The following is a 24,769-nucleotide window of genomic DNA, read 5'->3' on the forward strand; positions in this document are numbered from 1 at the left end:
TTTACTTGTTATTTGATTCTTTTGACACTTTAAAAAATAGGTGCAGATTAGTTTTTTTTTAATATAACGTTTTTTCAAGATTTGTAAAACCTTTTTCGAATTGTTCTGTATTTTTTTTATGAAATAATTTTTTTTACAATTAAAAAAAAATTTTGTTTCAAGTTTTTTTTATGGGTGGTTTTTATTTCATTAAAAAACGTGCTTCCTAGGACTTTTTGAAGCAATCTTTTTCATTCGTATTATCATACCCAGAGATAAAAGTTGACACACCCACGTCGATGCACAAAATTTTTAAACTCTGCATGTAGCCACCAAGGTTCAACCGGACAAAAGATAAACTATGAAGTGCGTCAAGACCAACAGAATTGCTTATTTATCAATATGTCCATTGCATTTTGAAAACATAACTTCTTATGTCATTCATAAATAGGCCATCGCTGACTTCTTGTATCATTTATCATTATTTTGAGTTATTTATTACTAGTAATCCATATCGTAATTCTATAATTCTTCTACAATTTTTATTAATTGTAAGTATCCATATTTCATAATCAAAAATAGGAAGTGCTAATACCTAGCGTGCATGTCAATACACAGAATTTTCAAAGTTTGCAAGTATTCGCTGCGATTTATTCATCTACTACATTTTGATACAGAAAGAAAAAATTACCACCAATTCATAAAATTCATTATGCCAAAACTAAAAGGAAAAAAGACAGCACACTTCAAAGTGAACAGAACTCAAAATTGTTTCATGTATCTTCGTTTATATATTGCAGTCAGAACCAAAAAGTGAAAAGATTGGCACACCTACGCTTCACAGAAATATCAAAGTTCATAGGTATTCGCTGCATGCCAGTAATACAAACTTTGGTGCTATGGGGCAAACCACTTCAAAATTCCATGAACCACATTCTTGAAACTTATTATATCACATTCAAGAAAAAAAGTGACAGATACGCTACATGTTGTTGCAAGCAAAATGCTGTATTTTTGTATGTCTCCATGGTTATACGCAGACAAAATATTTGATCACATCCAAAAATTATCAGACGTAGACTTACACACATGAATTTTTCAACCCATGATGCCAATCACAAATATGGTCTGGAAATACTCAACATTCATGTCGCTTCATGACTTTGTCGCACTTTAGAGGTGTTCATTGCATTTCGAAGATACTAATTTTGATATCATGAAAATTAACCACCCAATGACTTATTGAAATAAATTTCCAAATTCATTATGCAATAACTCAAGTGAATATATCTATGCACTTACATGGCCCAAAGATTTTTCTAAAACTCGGGTGTATAAACAAGCAATCATGAAAACTTTTTGTTATGAATTTTCCAATTTATTGAAATCAATATAAGGGAATAGAAATACGGAAGTCATTCGAATTGTCTAGAGAATGAATAGAAATTGGTATGGATATACTGTAAGCTAAGGAGGTGGGAAAAAGGGCCCGGTGAACACAGCCAAACGAAATGAAAGAAAATATGACAACAATACATTAAATTAGACACTTACTTGACCAAAGTTTTTCAAACTTTATTTGCATTCATTTACATACAACCACGCATATTTTTTCTATAATGTAATTACACAACATAAATTTTCTGTTTGGAAAGAACGTTTGAGAGGTTATAATGAGCGAAAGTTTTTTTTTCTCACATAACTCCCGTTGAAAATGTTTAAAGAACCAGAACCAGGATTGCAACAAAATTATGTCATAAATAAACGTAAAATCAAAGAATTTGTACAAGGAGAAATTTCCCAATACTAATATATTTCCTATATAACAAATACTCGCGAACCGATTGCGATGAGGGTAAACTAACCCACATGGTTTTCACAAAACTTACATAACATTTTTTTTTATAGTCATATAAGAATTTTGAATCGAATTCATACAGCTCGCACTGTTTCTCTGTAATTTTATCATTTAGATCGCTGTTGCTATTAATTTGATCATGCCATCAAAAACTGACAGATGGTTGAACAATATATCACGCCAAAGTCACTATATATCTGGTTTTCGTAATACACTGCATGTATGACACCACATACCACTATTTTGAATAAAATAAATACATATTGAACACTTGATTAGATGAAAAATATTTTTTTTTCACCCCGCACTTCGTAATGTCGGAAATTCGATTATTATAACATCAAAAGCTGACAACTGACTGATGGGATTGTATATATAGGTATATATTCATAAACTTTATTCCGCTGGAACGGTACAGCGAGTATCCTGACCAATCATAACTCATTATTTCTGTAGCCGGGATCCCGGGTCTCGAGCTTCCATAGAAATGGGTTATAGCTGGCATCAAGAGGCCTTTGATGGTGTTCTGTACAGACACGGCAAATCCATAAATGTGTTAGTAACTTTTGCATAATCTTGAGCCTGTGCAAAGTTTTTTCTCAGCATTCATGCTACTGATCGTGTTGGTTTCGTGCTCATTCGAAAGGAATTTTGAAAATTAGTCTCCAAACCAATTTTTGATTTATAAAAAATCTCCTGAGCTCTGCAATTTTGGAAAATGACATGCCAGTTTTACCCCCACCATCGCGAATCGTTTTATTCAGAGAAAATATAGTCTCGGCGAGCCTCGGGCCAGCAGACGACAGGGCTATCAATGTACTTGTCCCGACACTCTACCGAGTCTCTTGATGAAAAGTGATGGGCCGGACAAATCCTTTTAACACATAATTTGTACCGATCCAAAATCGACGTCGAATATTGTAAATAATACCAGAGGATCCTGAAAGTCTGACGAGTTTTCCAATGATCTTTCTTTCAAATCCGTGTACACTTCTTTAACAATAAAAAAAAAGTATTCCATTGAGTCGAAATTATTATAAGTTCTTGTGTTTATCAGTTCTTGTGAGTATGAATTTGTTCATTCTAGTAATGTGTACTAAAAGTCATTTGATGTCAGTCCTTAACATACACATGTATCATTCGACAATCGTGAGTTAAGTAAAAATAAAATTACAGGTATGACACATGCAGGCAACGTAGTTCAGATAGAACCAGTAATGTTGGCCTGGTCGGACTATGTCCTAAGCTGGTGGCCGGAGGAGATGGACAGGTTAGTCAAGGTGGCGGAAACGGTTTGGAAGTTGGTCACCTAGCTGCTCAGGACGCTGGAGGCCCCTGCGGTGGCTTCAGCACTACAGGTGCATCCACTAAAGCTACTGATGGTCTCTCTAATCCTGTACAGCCGGCAGAACATCATAAAAATTACAATCACAGCCATCGACGACAGCGGAAATTCTTGACATTTTCACAATCAACCGCAAGTTCTAACTCGTATGTTGATCGAAAGGTATAGTCATTTCCTTAAGTATTAGCATAATTCATAAACTTTGAAAATACGTGATAGGATTTCTAAAAATGGGATGTCAAAACTTGTGTAACTACTAAAAGGAACTACTATTTCATTTTTAGATACTTTCGGAGTAGTTAACAATTTACTTACGCGTTCGAGTATTATTCAGATATTATTTGGTAGTCTTACCTGGGAAGTTTTTTGAAAGTTTTGGTAATTCATTTGAATGATGGATTTCGACTTGCTCTTTTCGAATTTTCACTTTGGTACCTCGTATCTTTACTGCTCGCGCCGCCATATTGGAAAAATAACGCCTACAAAAAGTTTTTTGGCAATATTTCTTTTGTGACTCATTTTATGGTGAAAATCGTTATGGAACAAATTTAACCAAAGAAAATTTTCGGCGCCATGTCTAAATAATTTGTCGACAATAACTCGAAAAAAAAAACAAATAACTTTACTCAAAAATAACTTTTATAGTAATAATTTCTCCAATAAAAACTCCTGTAAGAATAACTTTCACAATTATAATTTTATTTTCCCAACATACATTATTGCTCGAATCTTTGAACAGTAACTTTTAGACGATGATCATAATTCTCGAATCGCTTACGTTTACGAGTAACGACTTACAACTACTAAATAAGTTCTCTGAAACCACGATTATATCTGTTGATTGTATCAAACGTAAACGATACGAAGAATATTATCATCGTCTGTAAGCTTTTGTTCAAAGATTCAAGCGAGAAATCGTTGGGTGACTTGGGAACACCTTCCATGTGTGTGAGGATATTGTGTTTGCAATTGATAAAATCATTATTTCAGAAATTAATTTTACGGGAGTTACATTGCAAAGGTTTTGGTTACGAAAGTTATTTTTTCAAGTTATTTTTGACAAGTTATTTAAACGTATCACGAAATTTTCTATAATTTATGAACTTATCATTTTTAAGTACTGTTGTGCCCGTACATCGCACTCCTAAAATAAAGAGTATATAAATTAAGCGTTCTCAGCATAAATGCATCGACGGCGAAATATCGACGTTCCCGAACGAGCGCATCGACCCTCGATGTCATCACCGAAACTTCGAGAAAGAATATCACGCCATATTGTCGCGAGAGGGGGAAAAACCCCCAAGTCTATAAATTTACCAACTAACCAAAATTCGACAGTCTTTGACGAGAATTGTAACGAATGGTCTCGAGACAATAAAACCTCGAATTTGTAACTTCTTAAATAAACTTATTGTTAACTTGTTGTATAAGTATCGAGTTGGAGTCCAGCTCTTTTGGCTTAAATCCCTTAAATACTCGTCCTTGATAACTCGTCCCTTCGCGACGGTCTTCGCGGACACAACAGTACATTTTTGCATGATATAGGTAAAAAAAAATTGTTAATCTCAAAAATGCAATTGTTTTACAATTTTAGCAATTTTTCGCAATTTACTCAAAATTGGTGGGTGTAGGTGCTGAACTGGCTCCGGATTCTGATTCAGCGCATCAAAATACATAGAATTACATGGGTCTAGACAAAGTACTGACTATTTTTTTTGTGTGCCGGTGTAATGAAATATTATAAAAAAAAACTCCGAAAAAAATTCAATGTTATTGTTTTATTAACTTTTTTTATTTCTTCAGTAAAGAATGATTTCTTTAATAAAGATTCTGGAATAAACGAAAGTGGAAATGAGTTGAAAAAGATTGTAGTTAAAGATTCATTCGTTATGTGAAAATAACACAAAATAAAAAATTATGCCGAGAAGAGGTTCGAACGCTCGACCCCCGGAATGCTCGAACTATCCGCTACCACCGAAGCAACATATTCGTGTAGACATTTAACTGCAAAACCGTTATAAAAGTTGTGAGCTCCTGCTTATTGGACATGATATAATAGGCAAATGATATAAATCCTTTACTTGACATTTTAGTTTGTCGCTTTAGTATTTGACCTTCAGATGGCTGGATGTGAAAATGATATTCGGATTTATCGGCTTTATCGGAATTATCTATTATTTGGATGACTAAAACAATCGAAGTTTTTTTGAACGTATATTATCAAACTCGCAAAAATTCCCATAGGGAAAAAAGGTTCGAACAAGTACATTGATGGTCCTTTGGTTGCTGATGATATCACGAAAAATGTAAAAAAAAAAATCCATAAAAAAATATCAAATCAAGTGTAAGTAATTTCAACAGAACAATTCAAAAACAATTTACAAATCATGAAAAAACATATTTAAAAAATACCAGTCTGCAATTATTTTTTAAAGTGTCAAAAAAATTAAAATATTTTGGAAAGCGATCAAGAAATCATTTCGAAAAGCGATGCCCCATTCTTCTTATCTCATTCTAACAGTTAAATCAATTGAAAAAACATTCAATCTAAGTAACGTGCGGCATTAAAATTTATGATATCAATTCGAGGCCAAGTACTTAATAGTAATTCGGAATATTTATTCATATAGAAACCATCACGAACTTCAGAAAGTTCTAATGAATCAAAAGAGTTATTATTTGAGTTATGTGCAGCACTCAAATTTATGATATCAATAGGAGAACAAGTGTTTTATTAATAATTCCGCGTTTTAACATTATGATATTGTTCTAACAAGGAAAGTCTTTCCGCTGTCTCTCTTCGATTTTTATGAAACTTGAATATGCTATTCTACATCAAAATCTAAGAGACACGTATCAAGAGACTCGGTAGAGTCTCGGGACAAGTACATTGACAGCTCTGTCGTCTGCTGGCCTGAGGCTCTCGCCGAGTCTATATTTTCTCTGAATAAAACGATTCGCCATGGTGGGGGTAAAATTGGCATGCGATTTTATTTAATTACGAAACTCATGAGTTCTGTACGGCTTTGAAAATTGAACTTTCAGCTAATTAAGAAGTTCTCTGTCGAATGAGCCCAAAATCAGCATGATCCGTGTCGTAATTGCTGAGAAAAAACTTTGCACGGGCTTAAGATTATGCAAAAGTTACTAACACATTCGGGATTCGACGTATCTGTATACGCATACTCTGACCGCTACAAGCATAGGCTCCTTGGCCCCCATGATCACCAATCCCCGGTGAGAATATTCTTGTTCCAACCAATGAGCAATGAAAAAAATTCTAGGCCAATTACATCAAAGTTTGAAATGGCATGCGCAAGCATATAGCATGTGCATTTCAGTTCTGACTATGAATGTACAATATATACCCTAGGAAAAAAAAGGTTGGGACAAGTAAATTGATGGTCCCTCGTTTGCTGATAATTCCATCCATGAAAAAAACTTTAAAAATATTTTCTTTTTAAATTGTCAAAAAAATAATTTTATAAAAAAAAATACAGAACAATTCGAAACAATTTTCACAAATCTTGAAAAAACATTATCTGTAAAAAAAACTAATCTGTATCTATTTTTTAAAGTGTCAAAAGAATCAAATAACAAGTAAAAAATAAAAAACCGAAAAATCGCGCTTGAAATCATTTTGGAAACCGATGCCTCATTCTTCTTATTTGATTCGAACAGCTAAATCAATTGAAAAAAATTCCATCTAATTTACGTGCAGCATTAAAATTTATTATATCAATTCGAGGCCAAGTATTTTCTAATGAATTGAAAAAGTTACCACTTGAGTTACGTGCAGCACTAAAATTTATGATATCAATCGAAGGACAAGTAATTTATGAGTAACTCCAAATTTCAACATTATGGAATTGTTCTAAGAAGCTTTTAAATCCAAAAAAATCACATGCAAGCTAGTCATTTCTTACTCTATGGTGGCAAAGACTTATAAGAAAATCGATTCTTTTCAGACTTTCAGGAGCTTCTGATATTATTCACAATATTCGACGTCGATTGGATCGATACAAATTATGTTTAAATATGAGTTAAAAGTACTTGTCCGGCCCATCACTATTCATTCAAATAAAAATCAATCATAAAAAAACGAAATTGTACGGCAGAGTCCGGTTGAAAATCGATTGACATGCGATTTATTATTAGTTTAATGTTCTTAATAATAGTATAGGTTAGTTATACCGAATGAAATTCGTTCGCTGGAAAAAGTGAGAAGTAAAAATTGCCGTCATTCCAATGCCAACTGGGGAGTTATTTTTGGAAGCTTGAACATATTTAATGTGCAAAATGTTTTTTATTTATCGATGCACAATAACATCCCTTGTATAGTACAGGACAGTTCGTTTCCATTCTTAATCAATTAGTGCAATTAAGGGAATATTACTTGAAGATAACTCTCTAAATACGCTCTGCATGAATATTTGTACTCGATCAGATCTAGAGAAGCCCTGATTTTTATTTGAATAAACAATTTTGATGGAAAGTGATGGGCCGGACAAGTACTTTTAACTCATATTTAAACATAATTTGTATCGATCCAATCGACGTCGAATATTGTGAATAATATCAGTAGCTCCTGAAAGTCTGAAAAAAATCGATTGTCTCTGCCACCATAGAGTAAGAAATGACTAGCTTGCATGTGATTTTTTTGGATTTAAAAGCTTCTTAGAACAATTCCATAATGTTGAAATTTGGAGTTACTCATAAATTACTTGTCCTTCGATTGATATCATAAATTTTAGTGCTGCACGTAACTCAAGTGGTAACTTTTTCAATTCATTAGAAAATACTTGGCCTCGAATTGATATAATAAATTTTAATGCTGCACGTAAATTAGATGGAATTTTTTTCAATTGATTTAGCTGTTCGAATCAAATAAGAAGAATGAGGCATCGGTTTCCAAAATGATTTCAAGCGCGATTTTTCAGTTTTTTATTTTTTACTTGTTATTTGATTCTTTTGACACTTTAAAAAATAGATACAGATTAGTTTTTTTTACAGATAATGTTTTTTCAAGATTTGTGAAAATTTTTTCGAATTGTTCTGTATTTTTTTTTATAAAATCATTTTTGTGACAATTTAAAAAGAAAATATTTTTAAAGTTTTTTTCATTAATGTACTTGTCCCAACCTTTTTTTTCCTAGGGGAAGTTTATGGTTTGATATCACGTCTTTTTTCTCAAAAGTTCCTTATTTATGTTCAGTTGACTATAGGATTTTAGTTTAAATTTCTATGAATTATTTATGATTTTCGTCTTATAACGTTGGTTTTCACGAAAAAAGACCTATTTTTCGTAAAAATTGAACTGGAAATATTTCGTCACAGGTCTGTTCTTGGACTTTGGCGATTTTTTTCCTTGTACTCTAATATGTTTTGTCAATCAGGAACACAAGAGCACGGTCGAAAGCGGGTTGGAGGCCGAAATATGATTTTCGGCTTATAACGTTGGTTTCTACGAACAAAGACCTATTTTTCATCCAAATTGTACTGAAAATATTTCGTCACAGGTCTCTCCTTGGACTTTGGCGATTTTTTTCCTTGTACTCTAATATGTTTTGTCAATTAGGAACCAAAGAGCACGGTGAAAAGCAAGTTGTACGTCGTGATATGATTTTCGGCTTATAACGTTGATTTCCACGAAAAAAGACCTAAATTTCGTCCAAATTGTACTGGAAATATTTCGATAGAGGTTTGTTCTTGGACTTCGGTGATTTTTCTCCTTGTCTTCTAATATGTTTTGTCCATTGGAAACTCAAGAGCTTGTAGCAATGCGTGTTGCGGGCTGAGATATGATTTCCGGCTTATAACGTTAGTGAAAAGAAAGGAAAAGAGAAAAGATCGATCAAATTCAAGACACAACGAATACAACAGAATTGGCCATTTTTAAATGTCGTTTTTGCATTCTGAATCTAGACATTTTTGTGTCATCCAAAACATGCCCCCGATGAAATATATTTCCAAAGTTTGCAAGTGGCCGCGGAGATCCATTTATCTACAGTTTGATAGTTGCAAAAAAAAGGCACCAGTAAACATTTATTATGTCAGAATTCAAAGAAGTAAAAAAAACTGAGCGTACTTGATTCAACAGAGCAACGGAATTCAAAGACGTTTAAGGTACATGTATTGCTTGTGGAGGAAAACAATTTCATTTCAGGATAATTTAGAAATAAATTAGGAAATTCAAAAATTTAGCATAGAATTTAAAAAAAGGAAAATTAAGATAATTAGTAAAGCTGAAAACTTTTGTGATGAATTTTTGAAATTACATGTTACGGTTGGAGTAAAAAATTTAAATAATTGGCACACATGCTGCGACACAAAAATATCAAAGTTTGAAGGTATTCGCTCCATACGGCAGTAATACAAACTTTAATACTATTTGAAAAGAAATACTTTAAAACTTGCTGAACAAAGTTCCATTACATATTACCATAAAGATAGGGGGTGATACTTAGCACATATACTTATCCACAGAAATTTCCAAGTTCGCAGGTATCTGCTGCAATTCAATGTATCTGCGCAATGAGTTTGGAAGACAGCAATTTCAAATCCATCCATAAATGAGCAACTGAAGACTTTTGTAATGAATTTTTCACTTCATATTTATGTTACGGTGCGAGTCAAAAAATAAAATGAATGGCACAGTATATAAATTTTATAGTTTGCAGATTTTTGCTGTATTTCAATGATCCAAATCTATAGTATTAGAGTGGAAAGTTGTTAGAAGTCATGATGTTACATTAAAATGACATAGCGCACATAACATTCAGAAATTCTGTAGGTTTCCATGATGTTGGCAGGTATTATACTTAATCGCATCGAAAACTGAGCAACTGTACACTTATCGTAATGAATGTTTTCACCAATAATTCCACATTTGCAGTTTGCAGAATAGGAATACTCAACATACACGTCATTTCATAAGTATTGTTGTTAATATTTGTGTTTGCCTACCGCATTCCGAAGATTCAACTTTTCATATTATCAGGAAAAAAAGCATGCAAAGACTTTTTGGAACAAGTTTCAAAATTTCTTACTCGACAGACCAGGTGGAAAAAGAATAACTACACTTATATCAAGACCAGAAACGGTTTTGAGAATCTGTTGTACAAAATGTGCGATTGATGATCACAATTGGAAACCTCTTGAATCACGTTACCACAATCAGCATGAAGAAATAGTAGAAAATCATAGGACACATATTAGGCAACCAATTAATAATATGCATCGATCCACTGCAAGCCGATGGAGTCAAAACAAGGATCGGAAAGAGCAGAGCCATAGTTAAAAAGAAAAAAGACAGCGCAATTGAAAGAGAACAGAAATCAAAATTGTTTCATGTATCTGTGCATTAGTTTCTGAAGACAGTAATTTCAGATCTATTCAGAAATAAGTAGGTGAAGACTTTAGTAATGAATATCTTCGTTAATATATTCCAGTCGGAACCAAAAAGCTAAAAGATTGGCATACCTGCTATTTCACAGAAATATCAAAGTTCATAGGTACTTGCTACGTACCAGTTATACAGACTTTGGTGCTATAGGGAAAAACACTTCAAAATTACATGAAGCACATTTTTGAAACTTATTATGACACATTCAAAAAAAAAGTGACAGATACGATGCATGTTGAAGCAAGCAAAATGCTGTAATTTTGTATGTCTCCTTGGTTATCCGCAGACAAAATATTTGATCACATCCAAAAATGATCAGGTGTAGACTTGCAGACATGAATTTTTCAACCCACAATGCCAATCGCAAACATGGTCTGGAAATATTCAATATACATGTCACTTCATCACTTTGTCCAACTTTAGAGGTGTTCATTGCATTTCGAAGATACAAATTTTGATATCATGAAAATTAAGCACCCAATGACTTATTGAAATAAATTTCCAAATTTATCATGTAACAACTCAAGTGAATGTATCTATGCATTTACATGGCCCAAAGATTTTTCAAAACTTGGATGTATGAACAAGCAATCATGAAGGCTTTTTGTTATAAATATTTCAAATTATCTTGTTGAAATTAATATAAGAAAATAGAAATATAAATATCTCTCGTATTGTCTGGAGAACAAATAGAAATTGGTATGACAATACACTGTAAGCGGAGGAGGTGGAAAAAAGGGACCGGTGAACACAGCCAAACTAAATGAAAGAAATTATGACAACAATACATTGAATTACTTGACCAAAGTTTTTTAAAATTTATTTGAATTCGTTTACACACAACCATCCACCTCTTTCTTTAATGTAATTACACAACATAGAATTTCTGTTTGGAAAGAACATTTTAGAGGTTATAATGAACGAACGTTTTTTTTCTCATTGTTATTATTATTATTATTCAACACTAATTAGTCACGTCATTAATAATATCGATTCCTTCCACTTTTCAATAACCACTTTTATTTTTCTACACTCTGCACGCAACAGCACTCCGGCGGTCATAACCCCAAACGTCAACATGACGCGAAATCTCGCAAATTTGCTATCTATGTATATATTACGATATCGAAGTAGAACAGATAATTCTTAATTTTCACGATACACATTATTCACGTTTTCACTTCTCAATATTTTACTCACTCTCAGTACACTGTATGAGATCAATTAATCCACTTTTGAGGTTTTATTTATTATAGATATTATTGTCGTGAATTGGGCTCGAAAATTATTGAAACTTCTTTTATGAAAAAAATAAAATTGATTATATCCACTGCTATTTCCAATAATGTGTTATTTATTTAAACGAAATTTGCAAATCTTGCACCGTTGATCCACGGGGCTACGATCGCAATCACTTTATAATAACATAACAGACGATAACAGACGGTATACAAGAAAACATTGAGGACTATCAGAAACTTTCTCATCGGCGATTGGTCGAGACGGATAGATTCTCACCGGTGATTGGTTATGATAGGCATCAAGAAGCCCTTGTATGTATCGGTCTGAACCCATATACGGATACGTCAGCTGCGTAAATGTGTTGGTACTTTTTGCATAATCTTGAGCCCGTGCAAAGTTTTTTTTCAGCAATTACGCCACCGATCATGCTGATTTTGGGCGCAATCGAAAGAGAATTTCTTAATTAGCTGAAAGGTCAATTTTCAAATTGCGACATAACTCCTGAGCTTCGCAATTCAAGAAAATGACATGTCGATTTTACCCCCACCACCACGAATCGTTTTATTCAGAGATAATATAGTCTCGGCGAGAGCCTCGGGCCAGCAGACGACAGGGCTGTCAATGTACTTGTCCCGAGACTCTGCCGAGTCTCTTGATATATACAAGGCCATCAGTCAGCCGTCAGTTATTGATGTTATAACAAACGGATTTTCGACATTACGAAGTGCGGGGTGACAAAAAAATATTTTTCATCTAATAAAGTGTTAAATATGTATTTTTTTTATTAAAAATAGTGGTATGTGGTGTCATACAGTATTACGAAAACCAGACATATAGTGACTTTGACGTGATATATAATACATCCATCTATCAGTTTTTGATGGCATGAGAAAATTAATAGCAACAGCGATCTGAATGATAAAATTTCGGAGAAATAGTGCGAGCTGTATGAATTCGATTCAAAATTCTTATATGACTATAAAAAAAAAATGTTATGTAAGTTTTGTGAAAACCATGTGGGTTAGTTTACGCTCATCGCAATCGGTTCGCGAGTGTTTGTTATATAGAACATATATTAGTATTGGGAAATTTCTCCTTGTACAAATTCTTTGATTTTACGTTTATTTATGACATAATTTTGTTGCAATCCTGGTTCTGGTTCTGCAAAAATTTTCAACGGGAGTTATGTGAGAAAAATAAACTTTCGCTCATTATAACCTCTCAAACGTTCTTTCCAAACAGAAATTTTATGTTGTGTAATTATATTATAGAAAAAATATGCGTGATTGTATGTAAATGAATGCAAATAAATGTTGAAAAACTTCGGTCAAGTAAAAGTGTCTAATTCAATGTATTGTTGTCATATTTTCTTTCATTTCGTTTGGCCGGGTTCACTGGGCCCTTTTTCCCACCTCCTTAGCTTACAGTGTATCCATACCAATTTCTATTCATTCTCTAGACAATTCGAGTGACATTCGTATTTCTATTTCCTCATATTGATGTCAATAAATTGGAAAATTCATAACAAAAAGTTTTCATGATTGCTTGTTTACAAACACGAGTTTTAAAAAATCTTTGGGCCATGTAAATACATAGATATTCACTTGAATTGTTGCATGATGAATTTGGAAATTCATTTCAATAAGTCATTGGTTGCTTATTTTTCGTGATATCAAAATTTGTATCTTCCAAATGCAATGAACACATCTTAAGTTTGACAACATGATGAAGCGACACGTATATTGAGTATTTCCAGACCATGTTTACGATTGGCATTATGGATTAAAAAATTCATGTGTGTGTGTCTACGCCTGATCATTTCTGGATGTGATCAAATATTTTTTCTGTGTATAACCATGGAGACATACTAAATTACACTATTTGATTTACTTCAACATGCAGTGTATCTGTCACTTTTTACACTATTTGATTTACTTCAACATGCAGCGTATCTGTCACTTTATTTATTGAACATGCCATAATAAGTTTCAAAAATGTGGTTCGGGTAATTTTAAAGTTTTTTGCCCCATAGCACCAAAGTTTGTATTACTGGTACGCAGCGAATACCTATGAACTTTGATATTCCTGCGAAGCGGTAGGTGTGCCAATCTTTTCACTTTTTGGTTCCAACTGTAATATATGAATGAGATACATGAAACAATTATGCGTTCTGTTCACTTTCAAGTGCGCTGTCTTTTTTCCTTTTAGTTTTGGCATAATAAATTTTATGAATCGGTGGTAATTTTTTCTGTCTGTACCAAAATTTAGATGAATAAATCGCAGCGAATACTTGCAAATTTGGAAAATTCTGTGTATTGGCATGCATGCCAGGTATTAGTACTTCCTTTTTTTTGATTATGGAATATGGATATTTACAAATAATAAAAATTATACATGAATTATAGGATTTGGAAATGGATTATAAATAATAATCAATAATAAAAAATAATGATGAATGATACTAAAAGTCAGAGATGGCCTGTTTATGAATGGCATAAGAAGTTATGTTTTCAAAATGCAATGCTCATATTAAAAAGTAAGCAATTCTGTTGGTCTTGATGCACTTCATACTTTTTCTTTTGTCCGGTTGAACCTTGGTGGCTACATGCAGAGTTTGAAAATTTTGTGCATCGACGTGGGTGCGTCAACTTTCTATCTCTGGGAATGATAATACGAAAAAAATTGGAGACAAGTACATTTATGTTTGATGTCACCTGGACAGTAGTCTCAGTGAAACCCTATGTGACACTCATGTAGTTCAAAACACGAATGTACGATGATTTATAAGAAGTTGTTCGATCTGTTCTCTCGAAACTTGCTTCAAATGAGCAATTCATTACTAAAGGTTATAAAAAAAAAACATTTCAAACGCAATGAATAAAAAAATGAATCTGTTAAATCATGGTAATGCGTGAAAAACGTTTGGTTCAAAGGAACAAAACGTGGTCAAATAAATGCAAAAGTGACGAGTACATCGGATGACGAGTGATAAAAATTCAAAACATAATTGTATGTAAAAAAAATTACGAAACCAACTGTAAATAATTTCAACAAAACAATTAAGAAAAGCTTTCACAAATCATGAAAAAATATTATATTAAAAAAAATACAAATCTGTAATTATATTGTAAAGGAAAAAAAAAATTCAAATAGGACGTGAGAAATTCATTCTTACGGGAAGCACCCGGAACTTGAGAAAGTTCCAGTGAATCAAAAAAGTTACCATCTGAGTTATGTGCAGCACTACAATTTATGGCATCAATCGGAGGATAAGTATTTTATTAGTATATAATATGTAGAGTCTTTGCGAAGCACACCGTTTAGTGCTGCCCTCTGGTAATCAGAGTTTCTCCCTTCTCTCTCTCCTCTCTCTATCTGGTACTCCGATTAGGCAGACCTCCTCGGGAGCCCCACCGAGTAACGTCGTACTCCGCTATGTATAGTTAAAACGTGTTACTAAGTTTGTACAGAATATATAGATATTTCCACCTCGCAATCGTGTCGTGTGCATTATTATTCTCCGATTAATATTACCATCCCAGACACCACATAATACATAATTTTTCACAATATGAAATTGTTCTGAGAAACGTTCAAATCCAAAAAAAAAATCGCATCGAAGGTATAAGTCATTTGTTACTCTATGGTGGCAGAGACTTACTTAGAAGAAAATCGATTCTTCTCAGACTTTCAGGATCCCCTGGTATTCACAATATTCGACGTCGATTTCGTATCGGTACAAATTATGTTTAAATATGTGCTAAAAGTACTTGTCCGGCCCATCACTTTTCATTCAAATTGCTCATTCAAATAAAAATCAGGGCTCTTCTAGATCTGATGGATCACATCTATGCGTACAGAGGGAAACATAGGGAATTTAAAAAATTACCTCCAAGAGATTTTAACTTAATTGCATTCATTATAAAAAAATGCAAACAAATTTTTCTGTAATATCCAAGAGATATTATTGCGTATTTATGAAAAAGTAGTTTCTTCTTCAAACGAATTTTATTCGTTATAGCAACTAATCTATTCTATTACTGAAGATATTCAGCTGATAATAAATCGCAATTCAATAAATTTTCGAGCAGATTCGTCTGTACAATTTCGTTTTTTTATGGTCACGTACACAATTGCACTTTGTTGAAATCAACATTAAAAAATGAGTGCGACACGGACATTTCTTGAAATTCGATGAAAAGTGATTCCTTAGTGTATTACTATATACCCTTTCTTAAAAAAAAATTGTCCGTATATCGGAATGTAAAGCCTCTATCCGTTGCAATGGTTTCGTTTACGCGATGCCATGAATTGTTCCGAAGAGATAGTTGCCGCCGAGCATATGTAGAATGATGTCCAAATTCAAGTGGGCGTGTAACGCCAGCGTTAATGCTAGTTCCATAAAAATAACGCAGAAATTAACGTCTAGTTTGATTTTTATTTGAATGAGCAATTTGAATGAAAAGTGATGGGCCGGACAAGTACTTTTAGCACATATTTAAACATAATTTGTACCGATACGAAATCGACGTCGAATATTGTGAATACCAGGGGATCCTGAAAGTCTGAGAAGAATCGATTTTCTTCTAAGTAAGTCTCTGCCACCATAGAGTAACAAATGACTTTTACCTTCGATGCGATTTTTTTTTGGATTTGAACGTTTCTCAGAACAATTTCATATTGTGAAAATTTATGTATTATATACTAATAAAATACTTATCCTCCGATTGATGCCATAAATTGTAGTGCTGCACATAACTCAGATGGTAACTTTTTTGATTCACTGGAACTTTCTCAAGTTCCGGGTGCTTCCCGTAAGAATGAATTTTTCACGTCCTATTTGAATTTTTTTTTTCCTTTACAATATAATTACAGATTTGTATTTTCTTTAATATAATATTTTTTCATGATTTGTGAAAGCTTTTCTTAATTGTTTTGTTGAAATTATTTACAGTTGGTTTCGTAATTTTTTTTACATACCATTATGTTTTGAATTTTTTTCACTCGTCATCCGATGTACTCGTCACTTTTGCATTTATTTGACCACGTTTTGTTCCTTTGAACCAAACGTTTTTCACGCATTACCGTGATTTAACAGATTCATTTTTTTATTCATTGCGTTTGAAATGGTTTTTTTTTATAACCTTTAGTAATGAATTGCTCATTTGAAGCAAGTTTCGAGAGAACAGATCGAACAACTTCTTATAAATCATCGTGCATTCGTGTTTTGAACTACATGAGTGTCACATAGGGTTTCACTGAGACTACTGTCCAGGTGACATCAAACATAAATGTACTTGTCTCCAATTTTTTAACAGCATTCGTGCTGTTACTTATGGTTTGATTTGACTACTTTTTGTGCACTGTGAACTTGAAAAAATTTTACAGGATATTGGAAAATCAAATTCTTCATGTTAGGGCACAATATAGATGACATTCTGTTATTGTTAATTCATTTTTTGTTCGTACCAAGAAATGCACACTACATGTATGAGTAACATATGTAGGGTTTATTCACTGAGACTACCGTTCAGATGAAATGATCATATTATCACCCATCAGAGTGTACTTGCGAAAAGACATTTATTGAAAAATTTTTTAATTAAAATTATTCCTTGTCTCATTGAAAGAGATATCAAAAAAAAAGGAAACAAAAATTTTTTAATCAAATTACGGCTAATTTATTTAAAAACTCAAAAAATTAAAACGAATAATAAATTTCAATGTCGTTAAATAACGACAGGATTTCAATGACTAAGGCACTCGAATCTTTTTTCAAGATAACGCGATATTGATCGATTGGAATAATTAAATCCAACATAGGGGGTCACCCCGCATGGCAGCCGAATTTAGTAGGGTTTTTTCGCAATTTTCTTACGGCAAAGAAAAAAAACATAGACTTTTGAAATTCAAAGGGTTTTCTCAATGGTATTTCAACTCGATGGTAGAATTTTTTAACTCTGATATCTCTGGTAGATTCGGGGTAAAGCTACTCCACAGGAACGTATATGTTTCTTCATAGTCTCCACGATTCCAGGGGATCGGTTTATCTGAAATCAAAAAACCAAGGAGCGTTTGGATTAGTAAAGCAGTGATTATCACCTGAATTAAAATTATACAGAAATATTAAACATTGAAGGATTTTTCCGTTTAGAAAAACCTTATATCAATTTTTCAAAATGTCGCATAGCTCAATAATCCTTCAATTTCGATATTTCTGTATGATTTTAGTTCAGGCAATAGCCCACTGCTTTACAAATCAAAACGCTCCTCGGTTTTTTGATCGCAGATAAACGGGACCCCCGGGAATCGTGGACACCATGGAGAAGCATATGGGATCCTGTGGATTAATTTTACACGGAATTAACTCGAGACATCAGAGTTAAAAAATTCTATCATAAAGTTGAATGAAAGTTGAAATACCAATGAATAAACTCTTTAAATTTTAAGTCTGTGTTTTTTTCTCGTCGCAAAAAATCGAGGAAACCCCAAAAAATGCGGCTGCCATGGGGGGTGACCTCCTCAAGCCGAATCAGTTTTTTTGAAAATAAAAATCGTTTTATTATGCATGCAAGTAGTTTTAGGTATTTTAATACCCACTAGGGTGGTAGTTATTTGGGATCAAATTTATTTTACCCTTTTCGCCCCCTAAATTGGTTCGAAATGCATAAAAAGTAATGCTGTAATTTTGTCAGATTTGTAGAACAATGCTCAACCCTCGACCATGGGGGTTGAAATTTTCTGTTCATAATAGATGGAATTTTTCTGCGTTTGTGGTCACGATTATACTGTGGGCCTCAATACATTTGGAAAATCTTGAAATTTCCATAAATTGTTTTACAAGCATGTTGCTACACGAAAAAAATTTTCAAAACTCCTACCCTTAAAATGTTGTATAGCATCACTATAAGAACCCATTAATGCGCAAAACGACAATTTTGGACACACAATTTCAATTACGCAGTTTTAACTAAAGAACAAAATCTGATATAGGGGGTTTTTGAGAGTGCTCTTTCAGAATCTTGCATTTATTTTGTAAAATTAAATCAAAATCTTCATTATTTATTCGTTTTTAATTGAAAAGTCAAGATTTTCTAACATTTTTTTTTCAAATCGATTTCCCTTACTGTTGCTGCTCTCAAATAACCATATTATCACCAGCAAAGATGTTCTTAAGGTCTGACGAGTCCAGAACACTGGTTATAAACACTTTTTTCTTACTCAGTTTTTGCATAATGGCAGCTTTTGCAAAACAGCATGATGAAAATCTGTATGATTTTTTTTCTCGAAAGTCTTGACATAACAAAGAAATGTTCCAGAATAAAAAGTATTGAGAATCTTCTAAAGAATACGTGTGATTTTTTTCAAAAATTTTCTAGCTATTTTTGTATTTTTCAATTACGATAAATTTTTAAAATATTTAAAATCTTTGAAAAGATTCACATTCTTTGGATCATTCTAAACAATTTTTGTTATATAATTTTTTTTTTAAGTTGAAACTTTTTAAGAAGAAAATTATGAACCTATTTATTATTCGATGGAAAATAATTTTTTTTTCAAAAAGTTTCAACTTTACAAAAAAATTATATAACAAAAATTGTTTAGAATCATCCGAAGAATGCGTGTGAATCTTTTCAGAACTTCAAAAATTTTACAAAATTAATCGAAATTGAAAAATACAAAACTAGCTAGAAAATTTTTGAAAATAATCAGGCGTATTCTTTAGATGATTCTCAACACTTTTTGTTCTGTTACATTTCTTTGTTGAGTCTTTCGAGAAAAATACTGGTTATAACCAATGTTCCGGAAAGGTCAGACATTGAAAACACTTTTGCTGGCCTTAATATGGTTATTTGAGTGCAGCAACAGTAACGGAAATCGATTTGAGGGGAAAAAACGTTCAAAATTTTTGACTTTCCAATTCAAAACGCAAAAATAATGAAGATTTTGATTTAATTTTAAAAAATAAACGCCAGGTTCTGAAAGAACACCCTCAAAAACCCCCTATATCAGATTTTGGAGAATTTTTTTTTTGTTTTTCAGTCAAAACTGCGTACTTGAAATTGTGTGTCCAAAAATATCGTTTTGCGCATTAATGGTTTAGTATGATGATGCTATACAACATTTTAAGGATAGGAGCTTTGAAAATTTTTTCCGTGTAGCAACATGCTTGTAAAATAATTTCTGAAAATTTCAAGATTTTCCAAACGTATTGAGGCCCACAGTAAAATCGTGACCACAGACGCAGAAAAATTCCATGTATTTTAAACGGAAAACTTCAACCCGCATGGTCGAGGGTTAAGCATTGTTTTAAAAGACCCCAAATAACGACTACCCTAATACATACATATACACACACGCGGACATATTTTATTTCGAACTTAAATTTTACTTTGTTGGAATTGAAGTGAAAACTCTCCGTGATTATCATGTAGTCTTTTTGATGAAAAAATTTCCACCAATGCAAAATGAAAAAAATACTGATTGCCTCAGTTTCGATTTGCCAATAGAAATTTTGTAATCAAGCACTTTCGAATAGTCTGTTATACGTTTACAGACAATGCGATTATACTGCCTTTCTATATTTTTGTAGTCCCTGGCTCTTTTCCGTCATTCCTGTTTTGGGTTATTTTATTACAAGACGATGCCGCGTCTTTAGATATTCTGCAATAACAAACATCGACAAGTTTGATGATACAATCAGAGAGAGAGCTGATGAGAAAGAGCGGAGGCATGGATTTTTATTTCTAATGTTTCAGAATCCGGACTACATCTCAAGATATATATAGAAAAAATCTCTAACCTTTCTAAATATTTTTACCATCAATCCGAACGTTGTTGACAATTTTCCTTTTTTTTCCATTACACAACACTCTTGGATTCCTCGGTCTTTATCTCTTTCTTCTTCACTTTTTTCTCACCACTTTCACTAAAACATTGTACTGCTTTTATTTATTTTCTACAGAACCGGAAAAAATTGGAACAGTTTCGGTGAATTGTAACATTCGCGATCTTTATAACCTCATTTAGTTAGCATTGAAATAACACACCATACGTCATATCATAACGGAAATATATAGGTATATACTTGTACTACCGACCGGGATATCGGTGAACTGTCAAATTTGCGATCTTTATAACCTCATCATCTATCAGCATAAACAACACACCATACGTCATACGACACGAAAATATATAGATATATATTGGTATTATGGCACCAGAAAAAAAATATATCGGTATATAAAATCTATTATGGCACCAGATTTGTCACTAGATATAAAACAAATAAACATCAAAAATGTGTGCGAAAATCCGACCCATTTTTTGATGCAATTAAAAAATAAATAATTAATATCTCTTCAACGCGTCAAGCTACAGAGTTCGAAGAGGTCGCAATCGAAAGAAAAAAAATAATAAAAAATATGTCAACGTATAATATTCTCCGAAATGATATAGTTAATTAATTATTGAAGAAACAAATTTTGAAAATTTTCGAAAACAATTGGAAACGCTATCGCTCCGGTAAAGAGTCTCTGGCAGCAACTCGTCATATCTTATAAATGTACTTGTCTCAGAGTCGCTGCCGCGACTCTAGAAAAAGATTGCTTCAAAAAGTCCTTGGAAGCACGTTTTTTAATGAAATAAAAATAACTAGCATTAGAATTCAATAAACATATGTGAAAATTGCGAATTCTGGTGGACTTGGTGAACATTATATATATATATTTTTCTTTCTCCGTCTGTCAAATTTTAAGGAAAATCAATCCAAAAATTCGTTTCATTGAAAAATCTTCATGTTTTCTTTATTCACAATGATTTCATCAAAACAGATGAAAACAAAATTTATAAATGAAGGGGGAAAATTCCACAATGATACAAAATATTGAAAAACCTTACGGAATCTGATTTTAATCCCACAAAATTATAGACACGTTCGAAATGGTTGAAAAATTGAGGATATCACTTCAAACATTCGAAGAATATCAAACTGTTATAAATTGTATAAAACTTAAAGAAAATCATTGGAGAAAGGAGAATTATTTTTAAATGTCACAATAGAAACATTGGAGAACTTGAGAAAATCTTATTTAAGAATATTTGTTGTGGTTTAGAACTACCACAGAAAAAAGATTTGATATCAAGCCGTAAAAATCCTTTCTCGGAGAAAAAAAATTTGGACAATTACATTGACGATCGCTCGTTTTCGCATTATACCACAAAAAATGTAAACAAAACTTCTTAAATCACACAACAAAAATGATTTCGAACCGTAAGAAAATATCAAATATATTGCAATCCTACAGCATTAGTGTATAATGTTCTTCACTAGTATACTGATTGTGCGGTATCAGTCTTTTTTCGACGAATCAGATGTTACAAGCCAAAATCATATCTCGGCCTCCAACCCGCTTTCCACCGTACTCTTGGGTTCCTAATTGACAAAACATATTAGAGTACAAGGAAAAAAATTGCTGAAGTCCAACAACAGACCTGTGACGAAATATTTCCAGTACAATTTTGACGAAAAATAGGTCTTTTTTCGTGAAAACCAACGTTATAAGCCGAAAATTATATCTCGGCCTCCAACCCGCTTTCCACCATGCTCTTTGGTTCTTAATTGACAAAACATATTAGAATACAAGGAAAAAAATCGCCAAAGTCCAAGGACAGACTTGTGACGAAATATTTCTAGCACAATTTTGACGAAAAATAGGTCGTTTTTCGTGGAAACCAACGTTATAAGCAGTAAATCGTAAATAATTCATAGCAATTCAAATTAAAATTATATATTCATCAAAACATAAATAAGGAACTTTCGAGAAAAAAGACGTGATATCAAACCATAAACTTCCCCTAGGGAAAAAAAGGTTTGGACAAGTACATTGATGGTATCGTGTTTGCTGATAATTCCATTCATAAAAAAAAAACTTGGAAATCGATGCCTCATTCTTCTTATTTGATTCGAACAGCTAAATCAATTGAAAAAAATTCCATCTAATTTACGTGCAGTATTAAAATTTATTATATCAATTCGAGGCCAAGTATTTTCTAATGAATTGAAAAAAGTTACCACTTGAGTTACGTGCAGCACTAAAATTTATGATATCAATCAGTGGACAAGTATTTTATTAGTAACTCCAAATTTTGACATTATTAAATTGTTCTAAGAAGCTTTTAAATCCAAAAAAAATCACATGAAAGCTAGTCATTCGTTACTCTATGGTGGCATAGACTTATAAGAAAATCGATTCTTTTCAGACTTTCAGGAGCTTCTGATATTATTCACAATATTCGACGTCGATTGGATCGATACAAATTATGTTTAAATATGAGTTAAAAGTACTTGTCCGGCCCATCACTATTCATTCAAATAAAAATCAATCATAAAAAAACGAAATTGTACGGCAGAATTTGGTTAAAAATTTGTTGAAGTGCGATTCATTATTAATTAAATATTCTGAATAATAGTGTAAGTTAGTTCTTATTCCGTATGGAATTCGTTCGCTGGAAGAATATGTAGGAAGTAAAAATTGACATCATTGAATATAAACTGGAGAGTTATTTTGGAAGCTTGAACATACATATTATGTACAATTCGTTTCATTTATCGATGCAGAATAAAATCCCTTGTATATTGCGGAATAATTTGTTTCCGTTTTTTATTAAATTAGTGCAACTAAGTAAAAATTACTTGAAGATAATTCTCTCAATTCCCTCTGCATGAATACTTGTGACTTGTGAACCATCAGTTCTAGACAAGCCCTGATTTTTATTTGGATAAACAATTTAAACCGAAAGTGATGGGCCGGACAAGTACTTTTAACACTTATTTAAACATAATTTGTATCGATCCAATCGACGTTGAATTTTGTGAATAATACCAAGGATCCTGAAAGTCTGAGAAAAATCGATTTTCTTATAAGTCTTTGCCACCATAGAGTAACGAATGACTAGCTTTCATGTGATTTTTTTTGGATTTAAAAGCTTCTTAGAACAATTTAATAATGTCAAAATTTGGAGTTACTAATAAAATACTTGTTCACTGATTGATATCATAAATTTTAGTGCTGCACGTAACTCAAGTGGTAACTTTTTTCAATTCATTAGAAAATACTTGGCCTCGAATTGATATAATAAATTTTAATGCTGCACGTAAATTAGATGGAATTTTTTTCAATTGATTTAGCTGTTCGAATCAAATAAGAAGAATGAGGCATCGATTTCCAAGTTTTTTTTTATGGTAATATAATATACAGACACATAAATTTTTCAATGTGTTGGTAACTTTTGCATAATCTTGAGCCCGTGCAAAGTTTTTTCTCAGCAATTACGCCACCAATAATGCTGATTTTGGGCTCATTCGATAGAGAATTTCTCAATCAGCTGAAAGTTCAATTTTCAAAGTCGTACATAACTCATAGGCTTGGCAATTAAAGAAAATCACATGCCAATTTTACCCCCACCACAGCGAATCGTTTTATTCAGAGAAAGTATAGTCTCGGCGAGAGCCTCGGGCCAGCAGACGACAGGGCTGTCAATGTACTTGTCCCGAGACTCTACCGAGTCTCTTGATACGCCAAATCCCCGCATTTTTCCAACAACTCCAAAACCCCATAACTCATGGTTTTTACGGAAAATGTTAGCCTCCCTCGACGAAATATCAATTACTATATTCTAATCGATAACTTCGAGATGAAAAATAAAATTCTATTGATTTTTGGAAAAGTAGCCAAACTGCATAATTACCAAAGAAAATTTCATCATTGGAAGCGAATTAATGACATTTATTGACGGGACATTTATTTTTCAATCTGACATATTCGCTACAAACGGCGATCACTTCAACTTCACAAGTCGAAGGAAATCGCCCGATCTCAAGTATAGATCGCTACCCGTCTTGACTAGCCTTTTCAATACTTGGCGTCATGACCTTGCT

The 24,769-nt window shown here is 32.7% G+C and overlaps 1 protein-coding gene across 1 annotated transcript in view; it reads left to right on the forward strand.

The window, feature by feature from the left end:
• The window catches only part of LOC122408149 (uncharacterized), a 1,237,064-nt gene that overhangs the window by 214,212 nt on the left and 998,083 nt on the right, over positions 1 to 24,769 (forward strand). Inside the window, exon 5 of the mRNA XM_043414787.1 lies at positions 3,014 to 3,344. Within this exon, the coding sequence (XP_043270722.1) occupies positions 3,014 to 3,344 (331 nt within the window). The remainder of the gene's footprint in view (positions 1 to 3,013; positions 3,345 to 24,769) is intronic.

This window comes from Venturia canescens, chromosome 1 (assembly GCF_019457755.1).
Source record: "Venturia canescens isolate UGA chromosome 1, ASM1945775v1, whole genome shotgun sequence".
NCBI lineage: Eukaryota > Metazoa > Arthropoda > Insecta > Hymenoptera > Ichneumonidae > Venturia > Venturia canescens.